This window comes from Leucoraja erinacea, chromosome 7 (genome assembly GCF_028641065.1).
Source record: "Leucoraja erinacea ecotype New England chromosome 7, Leri_hhj_1, whole genome shotgun sequence".
NCBI classification, from domain to species: Eukaryota; Metazoa; Chordata; class Chondrichthyes; order Rajiformes; family Rajidae; genus Leucoraja; species Leucoraja erinaceus.
In genome coordinates this window covers 18,640,617-18,667,816 of record NC_073383.1, presented here as the reverse complement: position 1 = coordinate 18,667,816, position 27,200 = coordinate 18,640,617, and the positions used below count along the sequence as shown (strand labels likewise).

The 27,200-nt window shown below is 42.4% G+C and overlaps 1 protein-coding gene across 2 annotated transcripts in view; it reads right to left on the bottom strand.

The window, feature by feature from the left end:
* Nucleotides 1-27,200, bottom strand: part of cerkl (ceramide kinase-like) — a 112,224-nt gene that overhangs the window by 68,478 nt on the left and 16,546 nt on the right. For both annotated transcript variants that reach the window (XM_055637866.1, XM_055637865.1), the window contains exon 2: nt 9,908-10,150. In XM_055637866.1, coding sequence (XP_055493841.1) covers nt 9,908-10,150 — 243 coding nt within the window. The remainder of the gene's footprint in view (nt 1-9,907; nt 10,151-27,200) is intronic.

The window sequence follows — 27,200 nt, the reverse complement described above, 5'->3', positions numbered from 1 at the left end:
ACCACCCCGGGCCGCGGTGTTTGAGCCGCGGGACTGTTTTTAACATAGCCCGGGGGGTTATCGCCCCAGCGCAGAGGGAGAAGAGGAGGGAAGAGACTGCAGACCTAAGACTTTTGCCTCCATCACAGTGAGGAGATGCTGGGTGGACTCACTGTGGTGGATGTTAATATGTGTTTATTGTTGTTTTATTGTATTGTATTATATGTATGACTGCTGCAATTTCATCTATCTATCTATCTATCTATCTATCTATCTATCTATCTATCTATCTATCTATCTATCTATCTATCTATCTATCTATCTATCTATCTATCTATCTATCTATCTATCTATCTATCTATCTATCTATCTATCTATCTATCTATCTATCTATCTATCTATCTATCTATCTCTCTAACTTTCTATCTCTATCTATCTATCTATCTATCTATCTATCTATCTATCTATCTGTCTATCTATCTATCTATCTATCTATCTATCTATCTATCTATCTATCTATCTATCTATCTATCTATCTATCTATCTATCTATCTATCTATCTATCTATCTATCTATCTATCTATCTATCTATCTATCTATCTATCTATCTATCTATCTATCTATCTAGTAATAGAAGTGCCATACCAGTGTTGGTCTTGGACCAGAGTAACTGCTCTGCCATAAGAGCACAAGAAATTAGTTGTGGATTGCAGCACTGTTCATACACAAACCAGCCTCCCCCATCCATACCCCCCTCCCCCTTCAATCACTCCCAATGACTCTATCTACACTTTACACTGCCTCGGGAAAGCAGCCAACATAATCAAGGGTCACTCACACCCCAGTCATTCCCTCTTCTCTCCTTCCCCACAGGGCAGAAGATCCAAACGCTTGATAGAACTAGCAGCAGATTCAAGAACAGCTTCTTCTTCCCTGTTATCACACTCTTGAACATGCCATTTCTTATAAGCTAAGGATCTATTCCTGATTTCCCAATCTTTTCCTAGTTATGGCCCTCGTACTTTTTTTTATAATCAGCATTTGATCTGTAGCTGTAATACTATTTTCCGCATTTTGTTTCCTTTCTCTTTTTGCACAACCTGTTGTACTCACGTATAATTTGATTATACGCACGGTATGATTTACCTGGATAACACATAAAACCAGGTTTTTCCATTGTATCCAGTACCTGTGATAAACCAATAGCAAGACAAGTAATAAACCAATACCAATAGCCAGGCAATAAACAACTCTAGAGACTAATCATCAGCTTTCAACAATTCAGCAACTTCACCATTGCCAAATCATTACCATCAACAATTCGGGGGTTGCCATTGACCAAAACTCATCTGAATAAGCCACATAAGTAGTGACTGTAAGCAAGAGACTCACATCCTGGATGTTGTTTTCAGTGATCAAGACAACGCTGGTGTTTAATAGAAAGTATAGTAAATGTCAGTGACACCGAAAAACACTGACAACATCGACAGCAAAGAAATGCAAGGCCCATGAGACGCATGAGCCTTGCTTTTCTGCACAAAACTGTCTCCGCTGTCAAGATTTTATATGTCGACAATACCAAGTAAGTTTCGAGCTTTGGAGAATGTGATCAACAAATGTGAGCTGTGATCTCGCACAACCAAATCCAAACCATTGATCCTTGGGATCATCCTCTTGTGAAAGCTTTGAAGAGTTTGGCTTTCTACCAAATATCCGACCTCAGGATCATTATTTGCTTCAGACCTTTGGGCACTTGATCGCATCACCTAAACGCTAGTCAATCTAAAGAATAGTTATAGGCCATGCACACAGGGTATAATGCAGAATTCTCACTACACTCTGCCACTGAACTCTTCATGGAGAGCTCAGTCTTGCTGGGATTCCCCCGCACTCTGCTGGAGTATCAACACTCTGATCCCATGCCAGATAAGACCTGGCATAAGGATTGAGACCCCGTTGATTTCACTGGGGATTCTAAGCCTGTGGAGTCAAAGGAAGCTAAGTTTATTTGAATTATACTTTTGCATGTAACATTATAATTATCACCGCATTTTTATGGCTTCAATTAATTTGTATTATTTTCTAAAACGCTCAATCATATTAAACATTTATTTCATGCAATAATTTTCAAATGTTACTGAATTCATGAGACTGATAGAAATTGAAAAAAGCTTAGCAGTTTTTGAAGGAAATAAAGCTTCACCACAGCTTTGCCTTCTTTTTAAGACTGCCTACACAATTGAATGATGGTGCCTCTGAATAGCATCACCTGACACTCAGTCATTACTGAGACTTTATTGCCAGTTGTGGAAAAACAATTATTGGTTTCATTTTTATATCAATTAGATATGAAGTCTTTAATACCATCGTCCAGGTGCCCATTTGTGCATATCAAGTCCCAAGTGCAACAAATCAAACAACCAATTAACCTGTCGTTTCAGTCACTTTGGTCGAGGGACAAATGTCAGCCGTACCACTCGGGGAGCTCTTTGTCAATTATATTTTTAACTCCACATAAAATGATTGGACCAAAACATTTCATCTGAAAGATAACACTGCCAATAATGTAGCCCTCCCATAATGCAGATTTAATATGCCATTTCTAAATCAATATCCGAACACACAATCTTACATTTCAGAAAAATGTAAGAAACAGGAGCAGCAGTACCAGAAACAGGAGCCAGCTGACTTCTCAAGCCTGTGTGGCATTCCATAAGATCATGGCTGATCTTATCAGAGACTGTGCACAGCCCAAGCTACAGAACTAAAAAAACTGCAGTTAAATGTTATAAGCTGTTTTACATATAGCAACATGTTTTTAATGTCTAAGAAGGGTCTTGACCCGAAACGTCACCCATTCCTTCTCTCCCGAGATGCTGCCTGTCCCACTGAGTTACTCCAGCATTTTGTGTCTACCTTCGATTTAAACCAGCATCTGCAGTTCTTTCCTACACATGTTTTTAATGTTGCATACAATAATCAGAATACTGCATCAAAAATATACTTTGAAGAATACCTCTTCTGTTGCATATGATCTTAAAGCCCAGTGTGTCGTCTCGCTCCCTGAAACTCATATCAAGAAAAATGACCTAAAAAACATCCCTCACACTAGTTTCCAGACTATACTGTCTATTGGCAAATGGAAAGATTTTCTTTTGTGTAATAAGAAACCACAATTCAAAAGCATGGTATAAAACACAAAATGAAACGTATCTGTTGGGAATTACACCAGATATCCTGCAATACCTATCTGCAGCAGGTTTTCTGTGGTCTCCCTCCGTTTAAAAATAAATATATTTTTAAATGCATGTATAGGTTTGGAATATGAAACACAAGTTGCAAGGTTTAAGTGAAGCAATGAGTGCTCAACCTTTATACTTTATCACTAATATTTAACAGTAGACCTCTTAAAACATTCTAAATGCTACCTCAATAGTTTACAACTACACAACAATGTAGAACTGGCAAAGTACATTTAATAGAAGACATTTCAGTGCTATCAAAAGGGTGACAAAGGCAATGCATATATTACTTTTTATTTAGAAAAAGCAAGGTGGTTTGGAAAATCCACATGCTTTGTGCCATTTGTTGAATTTTGGAATATTGGCTGCATTAGTTTACAATTATAAATTTAGCTTTCACCATTACTTCTCCATTTGCGAAAAATAGCAGCCTATAATGAACGACCAACTGTTCCTTCAAGAGCTACGTTACAAATACATACTAGTTTAAACTTGATCTATGAGAGAGCTGTTGAACCATGAAAACGGAGGGTTAATCAGGGTGCCAGAAAACAAAGACTGACAGACCAGCAGAGACTCAAATGTCAGCTTCACATCTGTGCCTCTCTTTTCACCCTTTTCTCAATCACACTTTGTACCTGTAGACTAAAACTGAATAAGCAAGTGTACATAAATCTCAGATATTTTCACATATAATCCAATACTTCATAAAATGTTATGGATCTAAATAAACACAGTCAAGCCTGATTAGAATGTATCCAAGGTTACAAAGAATGACAGGTTAACTTCTAGACAGGTAATGTAAAACTGGCCAAAGTTAATGTATAACAATCAAATGAAAGATTGTGCATGACTGCACTGAATACACCCATTTGTCACATAAGTGTCTTCATCCACATACGCAGCAGTTGTCAAAGGTATGAAAACAATAAAAAACAAAGACATAATGATTGCACCACGACTCCATGAATATTACAATGAAACATGGTGCAAAATATAGCTCCCACTGTCCTCCAACAAACTTTAAAGCATTCCTAATTGCTGATAAGCTCCACAGGCCTTTCAGAAAGTAACATTTGAAAACAAATTTCAGTTTACAGCAGAATATCATATTTATACATTTTCAAGATGTTCAATAAAAAGTTTAAAAGGAAATAAACTATTAATAATTATATTTTACTCTGATTTCACCAATTATCTCCGTTCTGACCTCTGCACACTCAATTTACATTGTACCATATTTCTTATCTGTAGAACTGAAGCAGTAACATTTTTTATTATAATAGAAACTGATAAATAAAATACAAATCACAGGTCATGAGTTAAATGGCAAATCATCTTGAAAATTAAGAGTGCAGTTCATCTTTGTATGAAGTCTTATTACACATTTGTATTAAATAAGAATCCATCATAATTTTCAATAAAGGCATATTAGTATAATTTTAACCAAATCAAGTTAATTTTTGCAATTTTAGAAGCCACTATTATTTTTCCAATGACAGTTAAATCAAATCAATCTGCAAAAATGATTGTAATGCTTGCCTGAGTAGTTAACCAAATCTAGCTTTTCAAAATGCTTTCAACTGTTGAAGCTGTCAACCTTTTAGACTTGCACAGTTTTAGTTTCATAGTAGATTTTGCACCATTTTGATTAACTTTGGAATTAAACTTTATATAGTTTTTTTTCTTTTGTAAGATTTTCTTTTCCCCATTTCCAATACTGTTAGCATACCTACATGTTAAATTCAGAACTATCACAACGGACCCCTATTCTGCCTTCCAAGTAATTATTTATTTTGTTCATCAAAATATTCAATTGCCCTTTGCATTAAATAAAGTAGATAATAAAGTTTGATATTCTTCTCAATCTGCAACTATTTTGGTCCCGTTATATAATACAATTATGTGCCCTGCAACTTCTCATTCATTATGTTACATCAATAACCAATTTTAACATTCCTTATCGCTATGTCACCCTCTCCGCTGACTCTCTATGTCTGAAGAAGGGTCTTATATGAAACATATAAGATTGTTAAGGGCTTGAACACGCTAGAGGCAGGAAACATGTTCCCGATGTTGGGGGAGTCCAGAACCAGGGGCCACAGTTTAAGAATGAGGAGTAAGCCATTTAGAAAGGAGACGAGGAAACACTTTTTCTCACAGAGAGTGGTGAGTCTGTGGAATTCTCTGCCTCAGAGAAGGTGGAGGCGGGTTCTCTGGATGCTTTCAAGAGAGAGCTAGATAGGACTCTTAAAAATAACGGAGTCAGGGGAGAAGGCAGGAACGGGGTACTGATTGGGGATGATCAGCTATGATCACATTGAATGGCGGTGCTGGGTCGAAGGGCCAAATGGCCTACTCCTGCATCTATTGTCTATTGTCGACCCAAAACATCACCCATTACTTCTATCCAGAGATGCTCCCTGTCCCGCTAAGTTATTCCAGCATTTTGTGTCTATCCGGCATCTGCACTTGCTTCCAACACATCCGATGTGTGTAGAGTATTTCTCATGTCTTCAAGATATCACAAAGTGTTTCACAGCTGCTGAAATACAGCCCACACTAAATAGGGCAGTGATGTTGAAAACATTTTTTTAAAGTAAGCAAGTAAAATTTGAGACCAAAATCTCTATCATACTGAATGAAGGGAGCTGTATAGACAATTTAACAAGAAGTAACTATTAATGTAGATACAAATCAATTGATCATAGGTATTTGGTGAACAGCTGATTAAAGCTGCATAACATGTTCAACCTGCATGGGATCCAGGGAGAGCTAGCTCATTGGAAATGTAATTGGCTTTATGGTAAGAAGTCAAGGGTAATGGTGGAAAGCTATTTATTGAACTGGAGGCCTGTGACTTTTGGTCCCATTGTATGTCATATACATCAACTATTTGGATGAAAATGTATGAAGGCACAGCTAGTGAGTCTGGAGATACCAAAATGGGCGGTATCATGGACTGTGAAAAAGCTGATTACAAATTACAGACTCTTGATGTTGGTAAGTGGGCCATGGAATGGCAAATGGAATTTACTTCAAACAAGTACGAGATGTTGCACATTTGGAAGTCAAATCAGGTTAGGATTTTCACAGTGAATGGTAGGCTCTGGGCAGTGTTGCACAGCAAAGTGACCTCGGAGGTAAGTAGTTCCCTGAAAGTGGCATAATTGGTGGATGAGATGGTGAAGGAGGTTTTTGGCACAATGGCCTTTATCAGTCAGGATAGAGATTGGGATGTTTGTTATGTTGCAGTTGTACAAGACGTTGGTGAGGTGCACTTGGAGTATTGTGTTCAGTTATGGATACTTTGCTATAGGAAAGATGCCATTGAACTGGACATAATGCAGAGAACATTTACAAGGATGTTGCCAGGATTTAAAGGACCGGGTTATAGGGAAAGGTAAGGCAGGCTGTGACTTTTTTTCTTGCAATGTAGGAGACTGAGGGTTGACCTTATAGGCATGTATAAAACCGTGAGGGGCCCAGGTAGAGTGAATGCACAGAGTATTTTTCGCTTAGACGAGGGGACATAAAGAACTGGAGGGCATAGGTTAAAGATGAGAGGGGAAGATCTTAGTAGGAACCTAATGGACAACTTTTTCCACAAAGGACGGTACGCTTATAGAGCAAGTGCGAGAGGATATGGTTAAGGTTGGTACAATAACATTGAAAAGATATTTGGACAGAAACAGGGATAGGAAAGGTTTAGAGAGATTTGGATCAAAAGTGAGCAAATGGAACTAGCTTAGATGGGTGACAAGTTAGGCTGAAGCGTTTCCTTGCTGTATAACCGTTTCATGAGCAGTAAAAAAAGAGAAGGCTATCAATTTCAGCCAACTATTCCCAGGGCATTTAAAACCGATATGGAAAAGATTTAATGATTGTACAGTGAGGTATGAAAATGTATTTCAGTAAATGCCATTTTGTGTGGTAATCCGATTCCACACACGCTGCAAAGCAATAAAACTACTCTGCCCTATGCTAACATATACTTTTGTGTTGTGCATGCCGATACAATTTGCAATTAAGAGCAATTTAAATAAAAGGGTCAGACAGGACTCAAAGGCACTCAACTGATTAAGTAAATAGGTAACAGCAGATAATTGAACTTAATGATGTGCAAAAAAACTTACTTAAATTGCCCAATAAAGCCAGCCTACTTAGCGATCCAGTTTTTGCGATAATAACAGTAGGGCCATTAGTCCACACTATTAACATGTGGTAGAAAGGATAGACACTTCTGGCAATCACAGAGGTACAAATCAGTGATATACCCTGCTTCTTTGCAAGCTATGCAGCTACACACAAGAATTACACACAAATAAATGCAAGGCATAAACTTGTTCCATGTGCCTACAGGTCCGCTTTTTAAAATAAAGTAACAAAAGTTAATTACAGTTTTATAGTGAACTTTGAATAAGTTAGGATTTCGGAAATAATAATAATGTGGGAAGTCTTGTAACCCCCGCAAAAAAATGTTTTTTTAATTTATTTTTTCTATCATTCAATTTTTACATTCATTTTAATTCATCTCAGGTACATCATAATTTTTATTTTGCTTTTTGCAAATCGTATAAATCCATTTTACATTACCTGCTTTATACTTCCATGTATTTGCTAAGTGAGAATTTCCATTCTAGTGCTATTTTTTTTTGTCAAATGCCTCCGATACCTGCATGGTACATGTCGGAGGTGAAACACAAGAGGCAAAAAAAGACCAGGACCAATCTGGGCCAGTCACAAATGACCTCAGGCAGGGCAGTACCTGCTAGACCCATTTTTGCTTAGGGACGGTGTGATCTCAAGAGAAACAATGTGGAGAACTGGTAAGACGACTATGGCGGAGGGAGGGGGCAAGGTGGGGGGGAGACTAAGATTAAGTTACTTAAAATGAATTCTTTAATTTTAAGTAAATTCATCGTACATGCCTTCCCCTCCCCCATTTGCTGCAAAATAAGTAGAAGCAGATTCAACAGCCAAATCCAAAAGAATATGTTAAATTTCAGAAAATGAAAAATAAATTAGGCCAAAGGGGAAATGCTCCTGAATAGCTCTAGCGCAAGTGCAAATAACTGAATGGCCACTTACTTTTCTACATTTTATTTTCTATCAATAAAAGGTTTCCTTATGAAGTTTAGCATCGCCTTTGGTGAAGAATGACAGAGAATCCAGTAGCAGTGACCAAATCCAGACTGCACTCTGTAAGCCAATTTTTAATATACACTAAACCCTCACTTAAATGGACCACCGGGGGGGGGGAGGGGGGGGATGAAGTCCGTTAATGACGATTGTCCGATACAACCAAATGTTGGAGGGTAATGGGCCTGTCCCACTTAGGCGATTTTTTTTTAGGCGACTAGAGTAGTCTCCTCAGACGCCCAAAGAATAGTAGTGTTTTTCTGGTCGCTGCTCGAATTTGAAATGTTCAAACATTTTCGGCGACAGTTGGCTTGATGCCAATGAGCGTAGCTTGACTTCTCCTGACATAGGTGCTGTCGTAGGTTGTCGCCAGTATGGCGTAGTTTGTTGCCAGGTGACTTAGGTTGTCGCCGGCTCTGACTTTGGTGAATTCCATTGGTGACTACCTACATCAACCGGCGACAAGTACCGGCGACTGAATTGTCTTAAGTTGTCTTCAGTTGTTACCAACAGGGTCGTATCTTATCATAGCTTGTCGCGGGTGGACGTAGGTTGTCGTAAGTGAACGTCCTAATAGGTTGTCGGTAGCTTGAAGTCGACTAGGTGGTAGGTTGTCGTGGACATTGTCGCTGGTTTCAGTCGCTGGTTTTTCAGAGACCTGCTACGATTATGACAGTCGCCAAAAAAAATCGCCAACGTGGAAAGGCCCATAAGTATTAGTTTAACCCAAGACTGGGTTGGAGGAAATGTGGCATCGGGGGGGTGGGGAGGTGGTTGTTAAACCAGCGGCACAAGTATTCATAAGCAGTGGAGCAGTAGAGCCCGGTGCACCAGGAATGGGCCCGGTACTCACGACGCCTTCAAGCTGCTCGACGCTCTCCACTCCCACAACCAGAAGCACATCAGAAGCTCGCCACATGGTGCCAGTTCATTTGTAAACCTTGCAGTCGTGGGGACTAGTGCAATGGAGCCACGCGCTATTACCAGACATCCGAGGCACCCTTTGCCAGGGCGACGCAGGTGCAATAGCACACGCTGCGTCTATATCCAACACCCCGGGACCTCGCTTAGCGGCAGCCGCTGCAAACCTGTCAACAGTGTTTTGTTGCTCATTCTCTCCCCGCTGCCGCCTTTCTGCTGCCCAACTATGCAACGCACCGCCCACCAACCGCCATCACAAACGGATGCCTCTTCCCGCTATAACAGAAATCTGTAATATAGAGGTCTGTAATTGCAAGGGTTTACTGTAGTAAATATTGACCTGAATATAAAAATCACAATTGTAAACATCTTACACTCACTGTATGGGTTTTGAATATAGAAGTCTTTCTTGCATTAATGATAATTGTCAATAAATTATACCTTATGACAAAACAATAAGAAACAAATTTAAATGACTCGTGATTCCCTTCTGCTTCGATGATGTGTGCATAGATTATCACATAGCCATGTTCAATTTTGCACCTTTTGTTGAAAAAGAGGGTCAACTCTCTAAGTAACTGGAAATCAAGCAGATCATTGTCATACTATGCTTCATCACTTACCATTCAGAAGATCTTTTAGATATTTAAACCAAATGTTGCAATGGTCTTCACTTAAGTTGCTTAGATGAATAACACGGTGCTTGAGCTTATTTTGCCCCTTGTTGACACACACAAAGATGGCAATTCCTAAAAGAGTTCCTCCATTATGCTGTTTCATAGATCGGCGACGTTTCATCTTCACAGCAAACACTTCTTTCAGATCCAGAAATTCTGCCTCGCGTTGGGAAATCGTTGCACCATCACCTGCATCCAAAGCACAGCAAAAAATCTGAAAATATTAATACCATTAACAGATCAATCATTCATTAATTATTTTATCCTATCACATAGAATGGGTCACAGGTAACTGTTTTCCTGCTAATTTATACATTCTCAATTTTTTTTCTCCATGTCTTATTCTTTACATTTTGATTTTTTGTTTTCCATCACAAGCTAACCTATTGTTATTACCGTGACTTTCTATCCTTCATTTTTTTTTTGTGCAAACTGGAGGAACAGCACTTCATATTCCACTTGGGTGGCTTGCAGCCCAATGGTGACAACATTGAATTCTCCAATTTAGGTAACCTCCAACAGACCCCTCCCTTCTGGCTCTCTCCCCAACACCAACACAATTATGGATTGATGAGAATCAGAATTAGTAGAAATCTCAAAAGGGTTGCAAGGCTTGAGATCACAGGCATGGGTTGGGGCAGGGTCATCGGTGGACAATTGATACAATTGAGGCGCTGTCGTTCAGAGAGCAGAAGAGTGAAAGACGAAAAAGACAGTGCGAGATATGACGTACATATCTATAGAGGATAGACGAAAGGAGGCCAGCCAGGAGTATCAATATTGGATTATTATTGCCACAGATAAAGCGCTTTCTCACGGGGCGACTTGACGCAAGATGTAACCAGAGTGAAGTGGCCGTGGTCTAGCACGATATCACACGATATAACGGGGGGCAGATAAAGAGTTCCCACGGTACTCGGCATTTCTGTTATTTGTGCGAGTGACTTGTCCGTCTCCCGAGCTTTCCCGTTAAATCTTGAATGAACATTGTGAACTGTGAAGTGTCACGTGGCACAAATGATGTCACTTTTTTTTCACACACTATAAATATCCTCCCTTGGTTGAATTGGCTCATTTGGAGACATGCCTGTACTAATGCTGTGACTTTACTGCAGGAAGATGCCACATTACTTAGATGATGTTAATTGCGCCCAAGTTTAAATTTCCAGCGTGTGTTTCAGAAGTACCACAGATCCCCACCTTTATAAATTTCCATCTGGCAGTGTTTTCTGTCTCAGGAATTTCAGCCCTTTGTCTATATTTGATGACGGTAACTACAGACAAAGGGCTGAAATTCCTGAGACAGAAAACACTGCCAAATAGAAATTTATAAAGGTGGGGATCTGTGGTACTTGTAAAGAGTCAGCGCAGAATCCTTGATAATCAAAACCTGGCTGAATCAGCAAGTTAGACACAAAATGCTGGAGTAACTCAGCGGGCCAAGCAGCATCTCTGGAGAAAAGGAATAGATTCCATTTTTGGTCAGGACCCTTCTTCGGGATGATTGTAGGAGGGAACTAGAAGCAAGTTAACGTTTAAACTCAGAACGCTTCTAACAGAGTGAGCCATGTGAGCACTTTGATCATTCTCCCTGTATTTGCATTTGACAAAATAGTCGGAAAAAAAGTTTTAAAGTGTTCATACCTTTTGCTATGCCTAATTGGCCCTTACCTCTGCGAAAATAGTCTGATATTCGTAGGTGAAATGTCACCAACAATAATTGATTCTATTATTAATTGACTAATAATTGACTATTAGCGGAAAGATGCAATTCTGATCTAATATTATCAATGCCTCTGTCTTTGGAAGCAACACCAGCAATTTATTAAATCTGACTACATGCGGCACAGTGGTAGAGTTGCTGCCTCACAGCCCCAGAGACCGGGGTTCGATCCTGACCATGGGGGAGAGAGAGAGAGTGTAAGTTACCTAAGTTACCCAAGTCAGATCTGGGAAGAAAAACATAAAAAGCTGGAGTAAGTCAGCGGGTCAGGCAGCATCTCTGGAGAAAAAGAATAGGTGGCGATTCGAATCGGAACCCTTCTTCAGACATCCTAATCGGAACTGAGTCTGAAGATGTGTCTCGTCCCGAATCATCACCTATTTTTCTCCAGAGATGCTGCTTGACTCGCTGAGTTACTCCAGCTTTTTGTGTCTGTCTTCGGTTTAAACCAGCATGTGCAGTTCACTCCTTACACGGGTCTCTGGAAAACATTGATTGGTAGCGTTCCGGACCCTGCTTCGGAAAGGCATCGATCGCTAGTCGGCGAGGACTCCGAGCTGTATCTCTCAAAGAAGTACATGTGAAAAATTTCTCAGGGACCATAAAAATGCGGGACCTTTCAGTAAAGTCCCTTTTAAAGATTATAGTTATTTTCTTAACATAACTCATGAATAAGTTGATGTCCATATGCGGATGCAAATCTTTATTTTTTAAATTCAATCCCACAGAAGACAATTTTTACTCACCTTCTGTCCCCTCTGTCCAGCTTCCGGGTTTACCGTTCGCAGGAGTTCCCACGGTAACCGCAAGAGTTATTACGGATATCAAACGGATATCGCACTGGCCACTACGTTCATATAATGTTGCAATGCTCAACCACAAGTGTACAAGTCACTCTTGGAGAAATTCAAGCTTGCTTGAAATTTCTCCCGAGTCACCAAGTTACACGATTACCTGCCGTTAGCGCCACGGCGGTCCACGGTGGTCCACGAATGCCGTACTGTTAACGCACGAGGTTCCCACGATGTTAAACTCTGGTTAACTCTTGCGTCAAGTCGCCCCGTGAGAAAGGCCTAATACAGTGACAAACGTATGGTATGCCTCGTAGCATACAAATAAAGAGTACAATCAAACCATACACTTGCACAACCAATGGTGCAAAAACAGAGTGCACAACATAGTATTATTGCCAGAGAGAAAGTGCTGATAAAAATAGTGCAAGGGCCACAATGAGGCAGATTGGGGGATCAGGAATATATCGTTAGCTTATGGGAGGTTCTCCCTTCCATGGACTCCGTTTACACTCATGTTACCTCAACAAGTCCACCACCATAATCAAGGACCAGTCTCACCCTGACCACTCCCTCTTCTCCCCTCTCCCATCAGGCAAGAGGTTTGAAGTTTGAAAACGCATACCTCCAGATTCAGGGATAGTTTCTTCCCAGCTGTTATCAGGCAAATGAAACATCCTCTCACTAGCTAGAGTGCGGTCTTGACCTCCCATCTACCTTATTGGAGACCTTTGAACTATCTTTAATCTGACTTTTTCAGTTTATCTTGCACTAAACCTTCTACCCTTTATCCTGTATCTATACACTGTGGATAACGATTGTAGTCATGTGTAGTCTTTTCTTTGACTGGATAGCACACAACAAAAAGCTTTTCACTGTACCACGGTACACGTGACAATAATAAACTAATGAAAAAACAAAACCTCCCATCTTATATAATAGACTCAGAAATAGTCATGTAGTCATTCAGTCATAGTCAGTTGATCAACGCAGAAATGGGCCCTTTGGCGCACCACTTCCATGCTGACCTTTGTTGCCCATCTGTACTAATCCCATTTTCCCACATTAGGTCCTCTTTCTATACCGTGCTAATTTCAGTTCCTCTTAATTGTAGTGATTGTACCTGCCTGCACTAGTTCCTCTGGCATCAAGTTCCAAACATCAACCACCCTTTGTGTAAAATCACTTCCCTTCAGATCCCCTTTAAAACTCTCTTTTCTCCCTTTAAACAGTACTTTATAACGAAGCTTGATGTCCCTTGCTTTAAATCTATGCATTGACCTAGCAAGGCAAACATGATATATGCCATCTATCAAAGGTATCAAAGGTATTTTATTGGTCACATTCACATACACCTAGGTGTAGTGAAGTGAAATTCTTCTTGCCATTTTGCAGCACATAAAGAAGGAATACAGACATAACATTAATAAGAGTTTTAAACATAAAGAGCATCCCCCACAATGGTTCCCATTATGAGGGAAGGCACAAAGTCCAGTCCCCAACCCCAGTTCACCCATAGTCGGGCCTATTGAGGCCTCCACAGTTGCCTCTACGGAGGCCCGATGTTCCAGGCCGTTCTCGCCGGGTGATGTTGCTCTGGCATCGGGAGAGTCCTCTCAGCGGCTTGGGAACCCTGGAATGGCCGCATCCGCACTGGAGGCCGCGACTTCCGAAGCCAACAAGGCCACGCCGGTTGGTGCTCCACAACTGGCGATCTCATCTAGAGATCCCAGGCTCCCGGTGTAAAGTCAGCGCCGCCGCCCGCAGCTGGTCGCTCCACAGTCCCGCAGCTCCGTGATGTTTTCCTCAGCGATCTTCAGCTCACCGGAGCTCCAGCGCGGTGACCTGGGCAAGGCATCGCCCGCTCCGCTCCGCGATAGCGCTCCAGCGCTGTGCCGCCACTGAAGCCGAGGTTCTGGGCGGTCCCCGACAGGAATAGCCGCTCCAGGCCTGCTGGTAGGCCGTGAGGACTGGTCGAAGCTGCAGCCCGGAGAAAAGCTGCCTCTCCGACCAGGTAGGGACCCTGAAAGGTAGTTTCCCCCTCCCCCCCCCCCCCCCCCCCCCCCCCCCCCCCCCCCCCCCCCCCTACCCCCAATAAAAAAGTCTAGACCTCCAAACAAAACACTTAACTAACTAAAATAAAAAATAAAATATATCACCCTATCACCCTAATGTGTTGCCACTATTAGAGAACTATGGACTTGAATCCCAAGTTCCCTGTGTTCATTGACATTTCTTCGTGGCCTGCCATTTACACTATACAACCTACTGCTATTTGACTTTCTAAAATGCATTACCTCACAATTTCCATGTGTCATCTCTCGACCAAATCTCCCAGAACATGTAGAAACATAATCCCTTACCATCAGATTATTATTTCCCTGAAGGATCTGCTGAATTTCCTGCAAGAGTGACAATGGAAGGTCAGAGGAATCCTCAAATGGACTAATCATTTGTGACCAACAATAGATCACCAAATTTCCTTCAGGATACATCCCCTTTCCATGCCATCTGCTTTGTTTCAGGCCCTGCCTCTGCCAACAATCTCCATGGTGGCCTCCTCCATTGCTTTGAATAGCTGGTAGGCCTCCTGCAGTTTTTGACATCTCCCTTCTGTTGTCTGCCAGCAAGGAAAGTCAGATCGTATTAGTGTGTGGTTATTGACAGGTTGCAAAGCTTCTGCGGCATATAGGGTGCATGGTGAGGGAAGGCAGCAGCATGTGTAGGAAAAAGGGCACTAATTGTGAGAGAAACACAATGTGAAAGTGAATGTTATTGCTAGTACTGAAGAGATGGTGAAGGGCGTGGGGTTTGTGGGAAGGGGAACCTAGCTGCGGTTTAACTTTACTGGTGCATAAAGATAAAATGGTGATTAGCATCGCTGATGAAATTACTGAATTCATTCTTACACTGTCGGCAGGTTCTAAGAATGAAACTTAAATTATTCACATGCAATCCCTGGCCATTAGGTGGGATTTCTATTGACAAAATAGTTGAATATTCCAGTAGGACCTACTAAACCAAAGAAACAAGAAAAAAAGTAAAGACGATTACTAACAGATATTTTTATCCAGTACTCCAGCTTACAAAAGGCTGTGTTAATGAAAGATATTCTGCTTTTAGTAGTACAGTACTCAATATTGTGGAAGAATAACTAGATTTCACACCACCACAATGGTAAACCTGTCAATAACATGATTACAATTGACAGGTTACCCTTCTTCTGATGTAACTAACTTGTCTATATAACTTGTGATTTATAACATCAATTTTCCACAGGCAAAGTGGCTTTTTCTTACATTGTAAAACATTAATGGAATCGAACATATTAAAGCAGAATTATGATCAAAGCATCCAAATGCCCCAAAGCTTTACAAGGCAATCATCAGAATTCACTCTGGTACAGGTAATTCTGCAGGATTTTGAGACTTAATTGGCTCCTTTAAAGATTTTAAGAGAAAGCTATTTTAGGTTTTACAGTGGTTCATGGTGCTTAAACATGTACATTTAAAACAAAAGCAAATAGTTAAAATACTAATGGACTAAATATTGAAGTTGTTTTCCTGAAAAATAGCAACGTAAGATTTGTTGTAATTAGCTGAAGGAACAGAGGAAACATTATTTTAATGCAAAGAGAAAAAACAAAATGAAAAACAACTTTTTGAAGAACATAAAGAGCAGGTGATGGGTTCCAATTTGTTAACACTATAAAAACAGACCACGCATATTCCACAAACCGACTGGGCCACGACTACTCTATAATTCGATAATCACACAGGCATATTGACTGGATTAAGTTAGTCTAATCATATGACTATTCTGTCCATTGAAAGGACTCATGAGTTGATTTACAAATCTGGTAGCTGACCCTATTTCAGCTGGTGTACCGTTTAGCATTATCATAAATAATGTGAAATGTGTATACACTATAAACATTAAATTGTTGGATTATTTACATGATTGTTAAATTACATTGCAAATGAAAAAATCTAGAGCAAGAGATAAATTAAATTTTGCCCACTATGATTTAAAAGTATCTAATCAATCAGAACTGAACTGAACAGCTCATCGTTTCTCTATTTGGAATGAATTGTGTTATCGGGAAAAAATCACAAGGGAAAGCTCTTTAATCTGAAAAAAATGGTTAAGGTGTGGTGCATAAAACATATAAAATATTAAATGATGTACGTAAACTGAAACCAGACCCTTTAATATTAAACCAGCTAAGGAATGAAGGAAAATTGACACCATTCTGACTTCTTGATAATGTAGAAATCTCTTCAGATACGTTGTTAGGATTTTAGGAATTTTTGTGGGTTATTCACTGTTCGGCTGCCGCGTTTACTTAAAATTAAGAAAGAACATTTGTGAGTAATTAATTGGCATTATGAGGCTCTGGTGAGTTAGCCTTGATGGCTTGCAAAGTCCATCATAAATACAAATGTGTTCTTGTCATTTTTCGTTAACTAGGAAGCAAAGTAAACCAATGCAATAAAAACTGAAAACATTCTGTCATCAACCTGGTACAAGGATAATAAATATCAGGAATAATCTACAAACATTGAAATAATCATTTGTGGCATCTGTAAGGCAGCATAATTCTCATACACTGAAGTTGGCATATTTTGAGAGCTGATGCAACAAACAGCTTTGTTCCTTTTATTTGGTAAAGAGAAGGACTTAGTACAACCCTAAATGTCAGTTATATGGGATTCTTTAAAACAAATATTTACTTTAAAACTATTCTTTGGAAATTTGAAAAATCATCTACCTAAATTAAGCAAATACAAACATGACCAATGTGCATTAGCATTGGCAGTGTTATTAAACAGTCATTAAATGAAGGTGCAACAAACATATAATGGACCACTGCAGGCTTAAATATTACTGTAAGCTGAGGCCTCGTCTGATCCAATCTTGGCACACCTGTCCAATGTAGACCGTAAATAGGATTAAAGTCAGATATATCCGCTTGATGCTAATAGTGCTTAAAGCTCTTGCACATGTCCACGCTTTGTTTAAAATGTTCGATACAGACTCTCTTAAGCAATGGCAAAATATGTACACTGGCATTCCTCTCCAAATATTATTATACTTTCAGAAGAACTGTTGGTTTGACAAACTGAATAAAAATTTAACTACATGTGTGAACCAAGCGCTGAACTAAAACAAAAGGGGTGGAAGAAGTAACCTTCTATCTTCAATGCAAATATTATCTCTAGTCACATACCCTTTCACATCAATGTTAGTAACTAAAATGTCAAGATACATACCCACTGGAGCAGATCTTTTGACAACTGACAAGCCACTTGAGCTCACTGATCTCATGTTACTGGGGACTATGTTGTTTCTTCCAGCACGCTGCCTGGTACAAACTCCTGACAGGTGGCACGCACCCAAACTGATGAAACCACGTGCAGCATAGGATAATTCAGATAACAACAGGCTGTTCCGCTCCTAAATATCCATGTAGTTTGAACAGAACCAAAGAAGGAATCAGAGAACAAAAGTGTTGCAGGAAGCTGCTGGGAAACAGGTTAAATATCACGTACGCCAGTGAGAAATTAGAGATCGTGAGGGATTGGAAAATTACACCATTTCGCAACTTTCAGTTGGACTGAGGCTTCATAGTATATTTATGATGAACATGACTAAAATAATGTCAGGAAATGCTGTAAACACAGTGGTTCAGGCAGATCTATAGAAAGAGAAACAATGAATGTTTCATGTCTGAGACTCATCATCATACTTAAGAATAAGAGAAAGCCAGTTATTATTCAGCGGCAGAGGAAGGGGTGGGAGATGGATGGATCGAAGAGAGGGAATCTCTCTGTTTTGGTGAGAGCAAGCTTCATGTTTATTACAGATGCAAATTATGATTTTTTGCTCTACACACAAACCATAATGAGTTTCGAAATACCATATTAATCCAAAGATAGACATGCACATTATATTTTGCAATATTACCTGAAAAGAATACCATTTCATCTCACCAAAATCCACAAACAAAACTGCCCTGGCAGACCCATTGTTTCAGCTTGTTCATGTCCTACTGAATTAATTTCCACATACATCGACTCCATCCCATCCACCCGTGTCCAATCCCTCCCTACCCATGTCCAAGACACCTGACATGCCCAGTCATTGTACACTTTCATCCCCCACCAGGAAGGTCTTAAAGCCCCCCGTTTCTTTCTCGACCGCAGAACTAGCCAATTTCTGTCTACTAACACTCTCCTCCATCTAGCAGAGCTGGTCCTTACCCTTAACCACTTCTCCTTCGACTCCTCCCACATCTTCCAAATCCAAGGCGTAGCTAGGGGCACTCACATGGGCCCCCGCTGTGCCTGCCCATTGGTAGGGTACGTTGAGCAATCACTGTTCCAGGCGTACACTGGCCCTATCCCCGAACTCTACCTCCGCTACATTGACTGCATCGGTGCTACATCCTGCACCCATGCAGAACTCACTAACTTCATCAACTTCACTACTAAATTCCATCCTGCACTCAAATTCACTTGGATCATCTCCGACATTTCCCTACCGTTTCTAGATCTCACCGTCTCCATCACAGGAACCAGACTATCGACTGACATCTATTACAAACCCACCGTCTCCCATAACTATCTAGACTACACTTCTTCCCATCCTGCTTTCTGCAAGGACTATTCCCTACTCCCAATTCCTCCGTCTACGCCACATCTGCGCCCAGGTTGAGATTTTCCATACCAGGTCATTAGAGATTTAGAAACATAGAAACATAGAAAATAGGCGCAGGAGTAGGCCATTCGGCCCTTCGAGCCTGCACCGCCATTCAATATGATCATGGCTGATCATCCAACTCAGTATCCCATCCCTGCCTTCTCTCCATACCCCCTGATCCCTTTAGCCACAAGGGCCACATCTAACCCCCTCTTAAATATAGCCAATGAACTGGCCTCAACTACCTTCTGTGGCAGAGTATTCCACAGATTCACCACTCTCTGTGTAAAAAATGATTTTCTCATCTCGGTCCTAAAAGACTTCCCTCTTATCCTTAAACTGTGACCTCTAGTTCTGGACTTCCCCAACATCGGGAATAATCTTCCTGCATCTAGCCTGTCCAACCCCTTAAGAATTTTGTTCAAGAAGGAACTGCAGATGCTGGAAAATCGAAGGTACACAAAAATGCTGGAGAAACTCAGCGGGTGCAGCAGCATCTATGGAGCAAAGGAAATAGGTGACGTTTCGGGCCGAAACTTCAGTCCGAAACGTCACCTATTTCCTTAGCTCCATTGATGCTGCTGCACCCGCTGAGTTTGTCCAGCATTTTTGTGTACCCTTAAGAATTTTGTAAGTTTCTATAAGAAACTTCCTCAGTCTTTAGGGAACAGGGGTTCCCCTCTTCCATTATAGACAAAGCTCTCCCGGAGCTCTGCACTTGCTGCCCCTCCCCCCATTCCTAACAAGGACAGAGTCCCCCTTGTCCTCACCTTCCGCCCCATCAGCCGTCACATACAGCACGTAATCCTCTGCTTTTCGCTGCCTCCAACGGGATCCCACTACTACTCATATCTTCCCATCTGCACCCCTTCTGCGATCCACAGAGACCGTTCCCTCCGCAACTCCCTGGTCAACTAGTCCCATTCAAACCAAAACCATCCCCTCCCCAGGTACATTCCCCTGCAACCGCAGGAGAAGCAACTCCTGTCCCTTTACCTCCCCCCTCGAGTCCGTCCAAGGACCCAGATAGTCTTTTCAGATAAGGCAGAGGTTCACTTGCACCTCCTCCAACCTCATCTATTGTATCCGCTGTTCCAGGTGTCAGCTCCTGTATATTGTCGTGACCAAGCACAGGCTCGGCGATCGTTTCGCTGAACACTTCCACTCAGTCCGCCTAAACCTACCTGATCTCCCGATTGCTCAGCACTTTAACTCCCCCTCCCATTCCAAATCTGATCTTTCTGTCCTGGGCCTCCTCCATTGTCAGACTGAGGCCCAGCGCAAATTGAAGGAACAGCACCTCATATTTCGCTTGGGTAGCTTACACCCCAGCGGTAAGAACATTGAGTTCTCCAACTTCAAGTCACCCTTGCTTTCATTCTCTCTCCATTCCCTCCCCCTCCCCCTTCCCAGTTCTCCCACCAGTCTTACTGTCTCCAGCTACATTTTATCTCTGTACCGCCCACTCCCCTGACATCAGTCTGAGGAAGAGTCTCGACCCAAAGCGTCACACATTGCTTCTTTCCAGAGATGCTGCCTGTCCCGCTGAGTTACTCCAGCATTTTGTGTCTTTGATTAAACCTGCATCTGCTGTTCTTTCCTACCCATTTCATTAACGTTTCATATTAACATCTAAATTTGGATTTATCTTTTCCCAAAGAAGTAAAAGAAATTCTCAAGTTTTAATAAAAAGGAGGAATAACATATCTGCTTCAATTAGGCATCACACCTAATTCTGGCTTTTATTTTTTTTTAAAACAGTAAAGGGCCTGTCCCACTTTCACGACCTAATTCATGACCTCTGCCGAGTTTGCCCTTCACTCATACTCGCAGCATGGTCGTCACGAGGTCGTAGATAGATCGTAAGTAGGTTGTGATGTTGGACGTAGGTATTCGTGGCATTAAGTAGGTCGTGGCGTTTTTCTAGCCAGATGAAAAATGTCCACGAGTAAAAAAGGTTGTGAATTAGGTCATGAAAGTGGGACAGGCCCTTTATGCTGTCACGCAGTAAATAAAAACGATGCCAACACTATTTACTAATCTTTCTAAAATTAAATATACTTCATCACAAACACTACAATCCCACCTCATGCTAAATCAGCGTCAGGCAAGCTCAGAAAATTCTATTATTTCCCATTTTACTGTAAATGTTATTCTTAAATTTCCACACTTTATAATTAAATACAATATTTCCTGCTAGGGATTCTTGTGCTTTTTTGTAGTCTACGGACTAAACTGATGCACACTACTTGTACAAGTATACATGACAGAAAATTAGCTGAATTCAGAAATTACAATGATCTGAGCTTCCTCACATTTGTGTCATATTTTCTGTTACAATTATTAACATGTCAGGTCATGTTGGATCAAATCTTAATTTTAATCACAGTTAGACATGAGATGAAATAAAGTGCACAATCTCCCAGAAAACGTTATCCTTCCAGATGGATATCAGCCTCATCAAAATACTAATTATGTTCACTGTACGCATGGAGTAACCAAGACTATAATACAAATAATTTGGCAATATTCATATGACACACGGCAACAACCGCTAGCTTAAATTACAAACACAGTAGCTGCTACCATGTAATCATAAGCGCAGATATCATGCCAAAATGACTGCTGTCATGAAGATTTACACTTTTTTTCAACCATTCCTCAACAGCAACTTAGATGTTTTGTTTTACAAATCAAGCAGTATAGCTAAATAAATGTTGCACATTTTAATCATGTTACATAGAAGCATAGAAAATAGAAAATAGGTGCAGGAGGAGGCCATTCAGCCCTTGAGCCAGCACCGCCATTCATTGCGATCATGGTAGGGTGCAATCATAACCCGTGCCTACCTTCTCCTCATATCCCTTGATTCCACTAGCCCCTAGAGCTCTATCTAACGCTCTCTTAAATCCATCCAGTGATTTGGCCTCCACTGCCCTCTGTGGCAGGGAATTACACAAATTCACAACTCTCTGGCGCGGAGGGGTATGTAGTTGTGTGCGACATCGCGCGGGGCGCCAAAATTTTGGTAGTGAACAAAATCGTAGCGCGCCAACAGCCTGTCGCGGAACTGACGGCCAAAGTGGGACAGGACCCAAGACCCTGGCGCGACGCAACGTCTCATCTTCAACAGCAGCAGAAGCAGGCAAACGATCGCCGAACTCGGCCTGGGGCTCACGGCCGTTGCGGTCCGGATCCACCCCCACTTCTACTCCCAGAGCGGGGCCAAGAAGATTGAAGATAGACACGAAATGCAGGAGTAAATCAGCGGGACCGGCTGCATCTCTGGAGAGAAGCAATGGATGACGTTTCGGGTCAAGACCCTTCTTTTCAGACTGAAGAAGAGTCTCGACACGAAACGTCACCCATTGCTTCTCTCCAGAGATGCTGCCGGTCCCGCTGAGTTACTCCAGTTTTGTGTCCATCTTCAAATTACGTCACGCGCTCCAGACGGCTGTGCATACTCATGTAATCGCGCCCGACCTTCGCGGGACCATCGCGGCTCAACGCGACCACGGGGTCGCGTAATTTGCGTGCCAAGGACACGTAAGTGGGACAGGCCCTTAAAGTTTTTTCTCACATAGAAACATAGAAATTAGGTGCAGGAGTAGGCCATTCGGCCCTTCGAGCCTGCACCGCCATTCAATATGATCATGGCTGATCATCCAACTCAGTATCCCGTACCTGCCTTCTCTCCATACCCCCTGATCCCCTTAGCCAGAAGGGCCACATCTAACTCCCTCTTAAATATAGCCAATGAACTGGCCTCAACTCACCGCAGTCTTAAATGGCCTCCCCTTTATTCTAAGACTGTGGCCCCTGGTTCTGGACTCGCCCAACATTGGGAACATTTTTCCTGCATCTAGCTTGTCCTGTCAGTTTACAATTTAAAAACAACAAATTAAAAATACAGAATCCTTTCAGTGTGCATTGGTTGTTCCCTGTTAAGGCTTTTAAATAGATATTTAAAACTACATAACCATGGAACCTTTCTACCGTCAATAGCAGCAGCAGAAACACTGTGTTATCTTTGCAACCCAATTCACATTCCATTTTTATTCGAAATCCCAATACATTTTGCAGATATTTAAATTTACTATTTTCAACGTTTAGTTTAGTTTAAAGATACAGCATGCAAACCTTGTAATGTGGTTGGGCACTGGAGCATCCGGTGAAAACCCATGGGATCACAGGAAGAATATACAAACTTCGTATAGCAGCATCTGTGGTCAGGATCAAACCTGGGTCTCTGGCAATGCAAGGTGGCAACTCTACCACTGCGCTACTCTGCTGTCCCTTTAAAATCTACTCGTTCCTAAACATTTTTGATTAGTTTATTAATTCTAAACGCCAACTCAAACAAATTGAGCATTAACATTCAGAATGCAGAATCACCATGAAGCAATGAAACCACAACATTTTACAGTCACATAGACACGGAGACATACAGTATGGAAACAGGTCCTTGAGAAGCCAGAATTTAATTAGGTTTGCTGGAGATGAGATAAAACTACTCTGTGAGCTCACCTCTGTCAACTCTGCTCTGCAGTCCAGAAACACCCAAAATGTTTACCCATGTTTCAGAGACAGAGCAATATTTGATTCTTCAGAACAATACCATATACAGGTGCACAACCTTTTATCCGAAAGCCTTGGGACCAGACACTTTTCGTAATTCAGAATTTTTCGGTTTTCGGAATGGAAGATTTTTAGCGTAGATTTTAACGGCTGGCTCAGTGGTAGAGTGCTCGGCTCATATCCGTAAGGTCGCGAGTTTGCGCCTCGATCCCGGCAGTTACTCGATCGCGAGTTTGAGTCTTCAATGTAGGTTTTTCTTGCAGAATAGGAGAGAATAGGGAGGGTTAGGCTGGGATCCTTCTCTGCGAGATGATCTTAGTGCGGGAGACAAGTGTAGGAGAGGTGTACTGAGTGTGTGGGCAGAACTTTGGAAGTGATTGCCCACCATTCTCAAAAGCCGCTGTGTCTCCCTGTCCCTCCAACTCCAGAGGAATCCGCTCCCCGATGGGCCGCTACAGCGACAAGTGGCAGTTCGCCCACAGCCCGAGCTGCGTCCCCTCATCCGCAACCCGGGTTCCTCTGGAGTTGGAGCGGGGCTGGGCTAGAGTTGTTGCTGGCTGTGAGTCTCTGGGATCTCCGTGCTTGCAGTGGGCCTGGGGGTCGGTGTCCCGATGAGGGGGCGCAGCTCGGGCTGTGGGCGAACTGCCACTTGTCGCTGTAGCGGCGCATTGGGGAGCGGCTTCTGGTGGTCCTGACGTCTCTCAGCTCCTGTCCAGGGGGGTGGCCGGAGACGTCAGGACCAACAGGAACCCGCTCCCCGATGCGCCGCTACAGCGACAAGTAGCAGTTCGCCCACAGCCCGAGCTGCGCCCCCTCATCCGCAACCCGGGTTCCTCTGGAGTTGGAGCGGGGCTGGGCTAGAGTTGCTGCTGGCTGTGAGTCTATGGGATCTCCGTGCTTGCAGTCGGTGTCCCGTTGGTCCTGACGTCTCCGGTCACCTCCCTGGAATGGAGCTGAGACTGGGAACTGTACCGCCCTTGCCCCCTCCCTCTGCAACTGCAAACAACCCCACAGTTCCCAGTCTCAGCTCCTGTACAGGGGGGTGGCCGGAGACGTCACAGCCTGAGCCGTCAGCTTCTGTCCCTACGGGGACAGCGGAGAGCGTGTTCCTCTGGAATTGGAACGGGGCTGGGCTGCTGCTGGCTGTGGGTCTCTGGGATCTCCGTCCTTGCAGTGGGCCTGGGTGCCGGTGTCCCGTTGGTCCTGACGTCTCCGGTGACTGGCACTAGCTCCGACGTGAAGACAGTGCAAAGCCCCCGCGCCGGTGCAATGGGCGGGGAGCTGGAGAGGGGAGGGAAGGGGTCACACACATGGCCGGGAAGCAGAGGGGTGTAGGTGGGGTGAAACTGAAGGGAGCGACAATTTGCTGCTGCCCACTGAGTTAAAAAAGTTCCCACGCAAGACTCACGATACACTGTGTATCGTGAGTCTACCGTGGGAACTTTTTAACCTCAGCGGGCAGGCAGCGGCATATTGTCAATTATTAACCCTCCCGCGCAATATACCCTCACCTTCTCTTTTATGAATGGGGCTTTAGTTCCCCTTTCTTCGAGGACCGACCGGAGGTTCCGCTGTCACCTCTGCGGGCCGCCCTCGGTGAACGTTTTCAAGGACCTTTTTTCAAGGAGTGAAAAAATGTCGCTATTCGGAGGTTTTCGTTATTTGGATCTTCGGATAAAAGGTTGTGCACCTGTATAACCATATAACAATTACAGCACGGAAACAGGCCATCTCGACCCTTCTAGTCCGTGCCGAACACGTATTCTCCCATAGTCCCATATACCTGCGCTCAGACCATAACGCTCCATTCCTTTATCGTCCATATAACTATCCAATTAATTTTTAAATGATAAAAACGAACCTGCCTCCACCACGTTCACTGGAAGCTCATTCCACACAGCCACCACTCTCTGAGTAAAGAAGTTCGCCCTCATGTTACCCCTAAACTTCTGTCCCTTAATTCTCAAGTCATGTCCCCTTGTTTGCATCTTCCCTCCTCTCAGTGGGAAAAGCTTATTCACATCAACTCTGTCTGATCTACAATCAATAAGGTGTGGATGGAACTGCAGATGCTGGTTTACACCGAAGATAGACACAAAATGCTGGAGTAACTTAGCGGATCAGGCAGCATCTCTGACGAAAAGGAATAGGTGACGTTTCGGGTCACGACCCGAAACATCACCCATTCACCTGCCTTACCCACAGAGTTACTCCAGCATTTTGTGTCTAAAATCAATATGGAATACCTTTCATAAACAATCTTGTTAACTAAGAAACACATAATATTTAACAAATATTATGCTGAATAAAAATGTCATTTTATAACAGGTATATCTAAATTATATCATGAGAAAGAGGCAGAAGTTTCATTTCAGTGCTGCTCTGCCATTTAAGGCGACTAGGGCTCACCATTCCCTTCACACACATTTTCATACGCTAAACTCATAGAAACATAGAAAATAGGTGCAGGAGTAGAGGCTATTCGGCCCTTCGAGCCTGCACCGCCATTCAATATGATCATGGCTGATCATCCAACTCAGTATCCCATCCCTGCCTTCTCTCCATACCCCCTGATCCCTTTAGCCACAAGGGCCACATCTAACTCCCTCTTAAATATAGCCAATGAACTGGCCTCAACTACCTTCTGTGGCAGAGAATTCCACAGATTCACCACTCTCTGTGTAAAATATGATTTTCTCATCTCGGTCCTAAAAGACTTCCCTCTTATCCTTAAACTGTGACCTAGTTCTGGACTTCCCCAACATCGAGAATAATCTTCCTGCATCTAGCCTGTCCAACCCCTTAAGAATTTTGTAAGTTTCTATAAGATCCCCCCTCAATCTTCTGAATTCTAGCGTGTAGAAGCCGAGTCTATCCAATCTTTCTTAATATGAAAGTCCTGCCATCACAGGAATCAGTCTGGTGAATCTTCTCTGTACTCCCTCTATGGCAAGAATGTCTTTCCTCAGATTAGGAGACCAAAACAGTACGCAATACTCCAGGTGTGGTCTCACCAAGACCCTGTACAACTGCAGTAGAACCTCCCTGCTCTTATACTCAAATCCTTTTGCTATGAATACTAACATACCATTTGTTTTCTTCACTGCCTGCTGCACCTGCATTCCTACTTTCAATGACTGGTGTACCATGACACCCAGGTCTCGTTGCATCTCCCCTTTTCCTAATCGGCCATCATTCAGATAATAGTCTACTTTCCTGTTTTTGCCACCAAAGTGGATAACCTCACATTTATCCACATTATACTGCATCTGCCATGCATTTGCCCACTCACCCAACCTATCCAAGTCACCTTGCAGCCTCCTAGCATCCTCCTCACAGTTAACACTGCCCCCCAGCTTTGTGTCATCCGCAAATCTGGAGATGTTGCATTCAATTCCCTCATCCAGATCATTAATATATATTGTAAATAGCTGGGGTCCCAGCA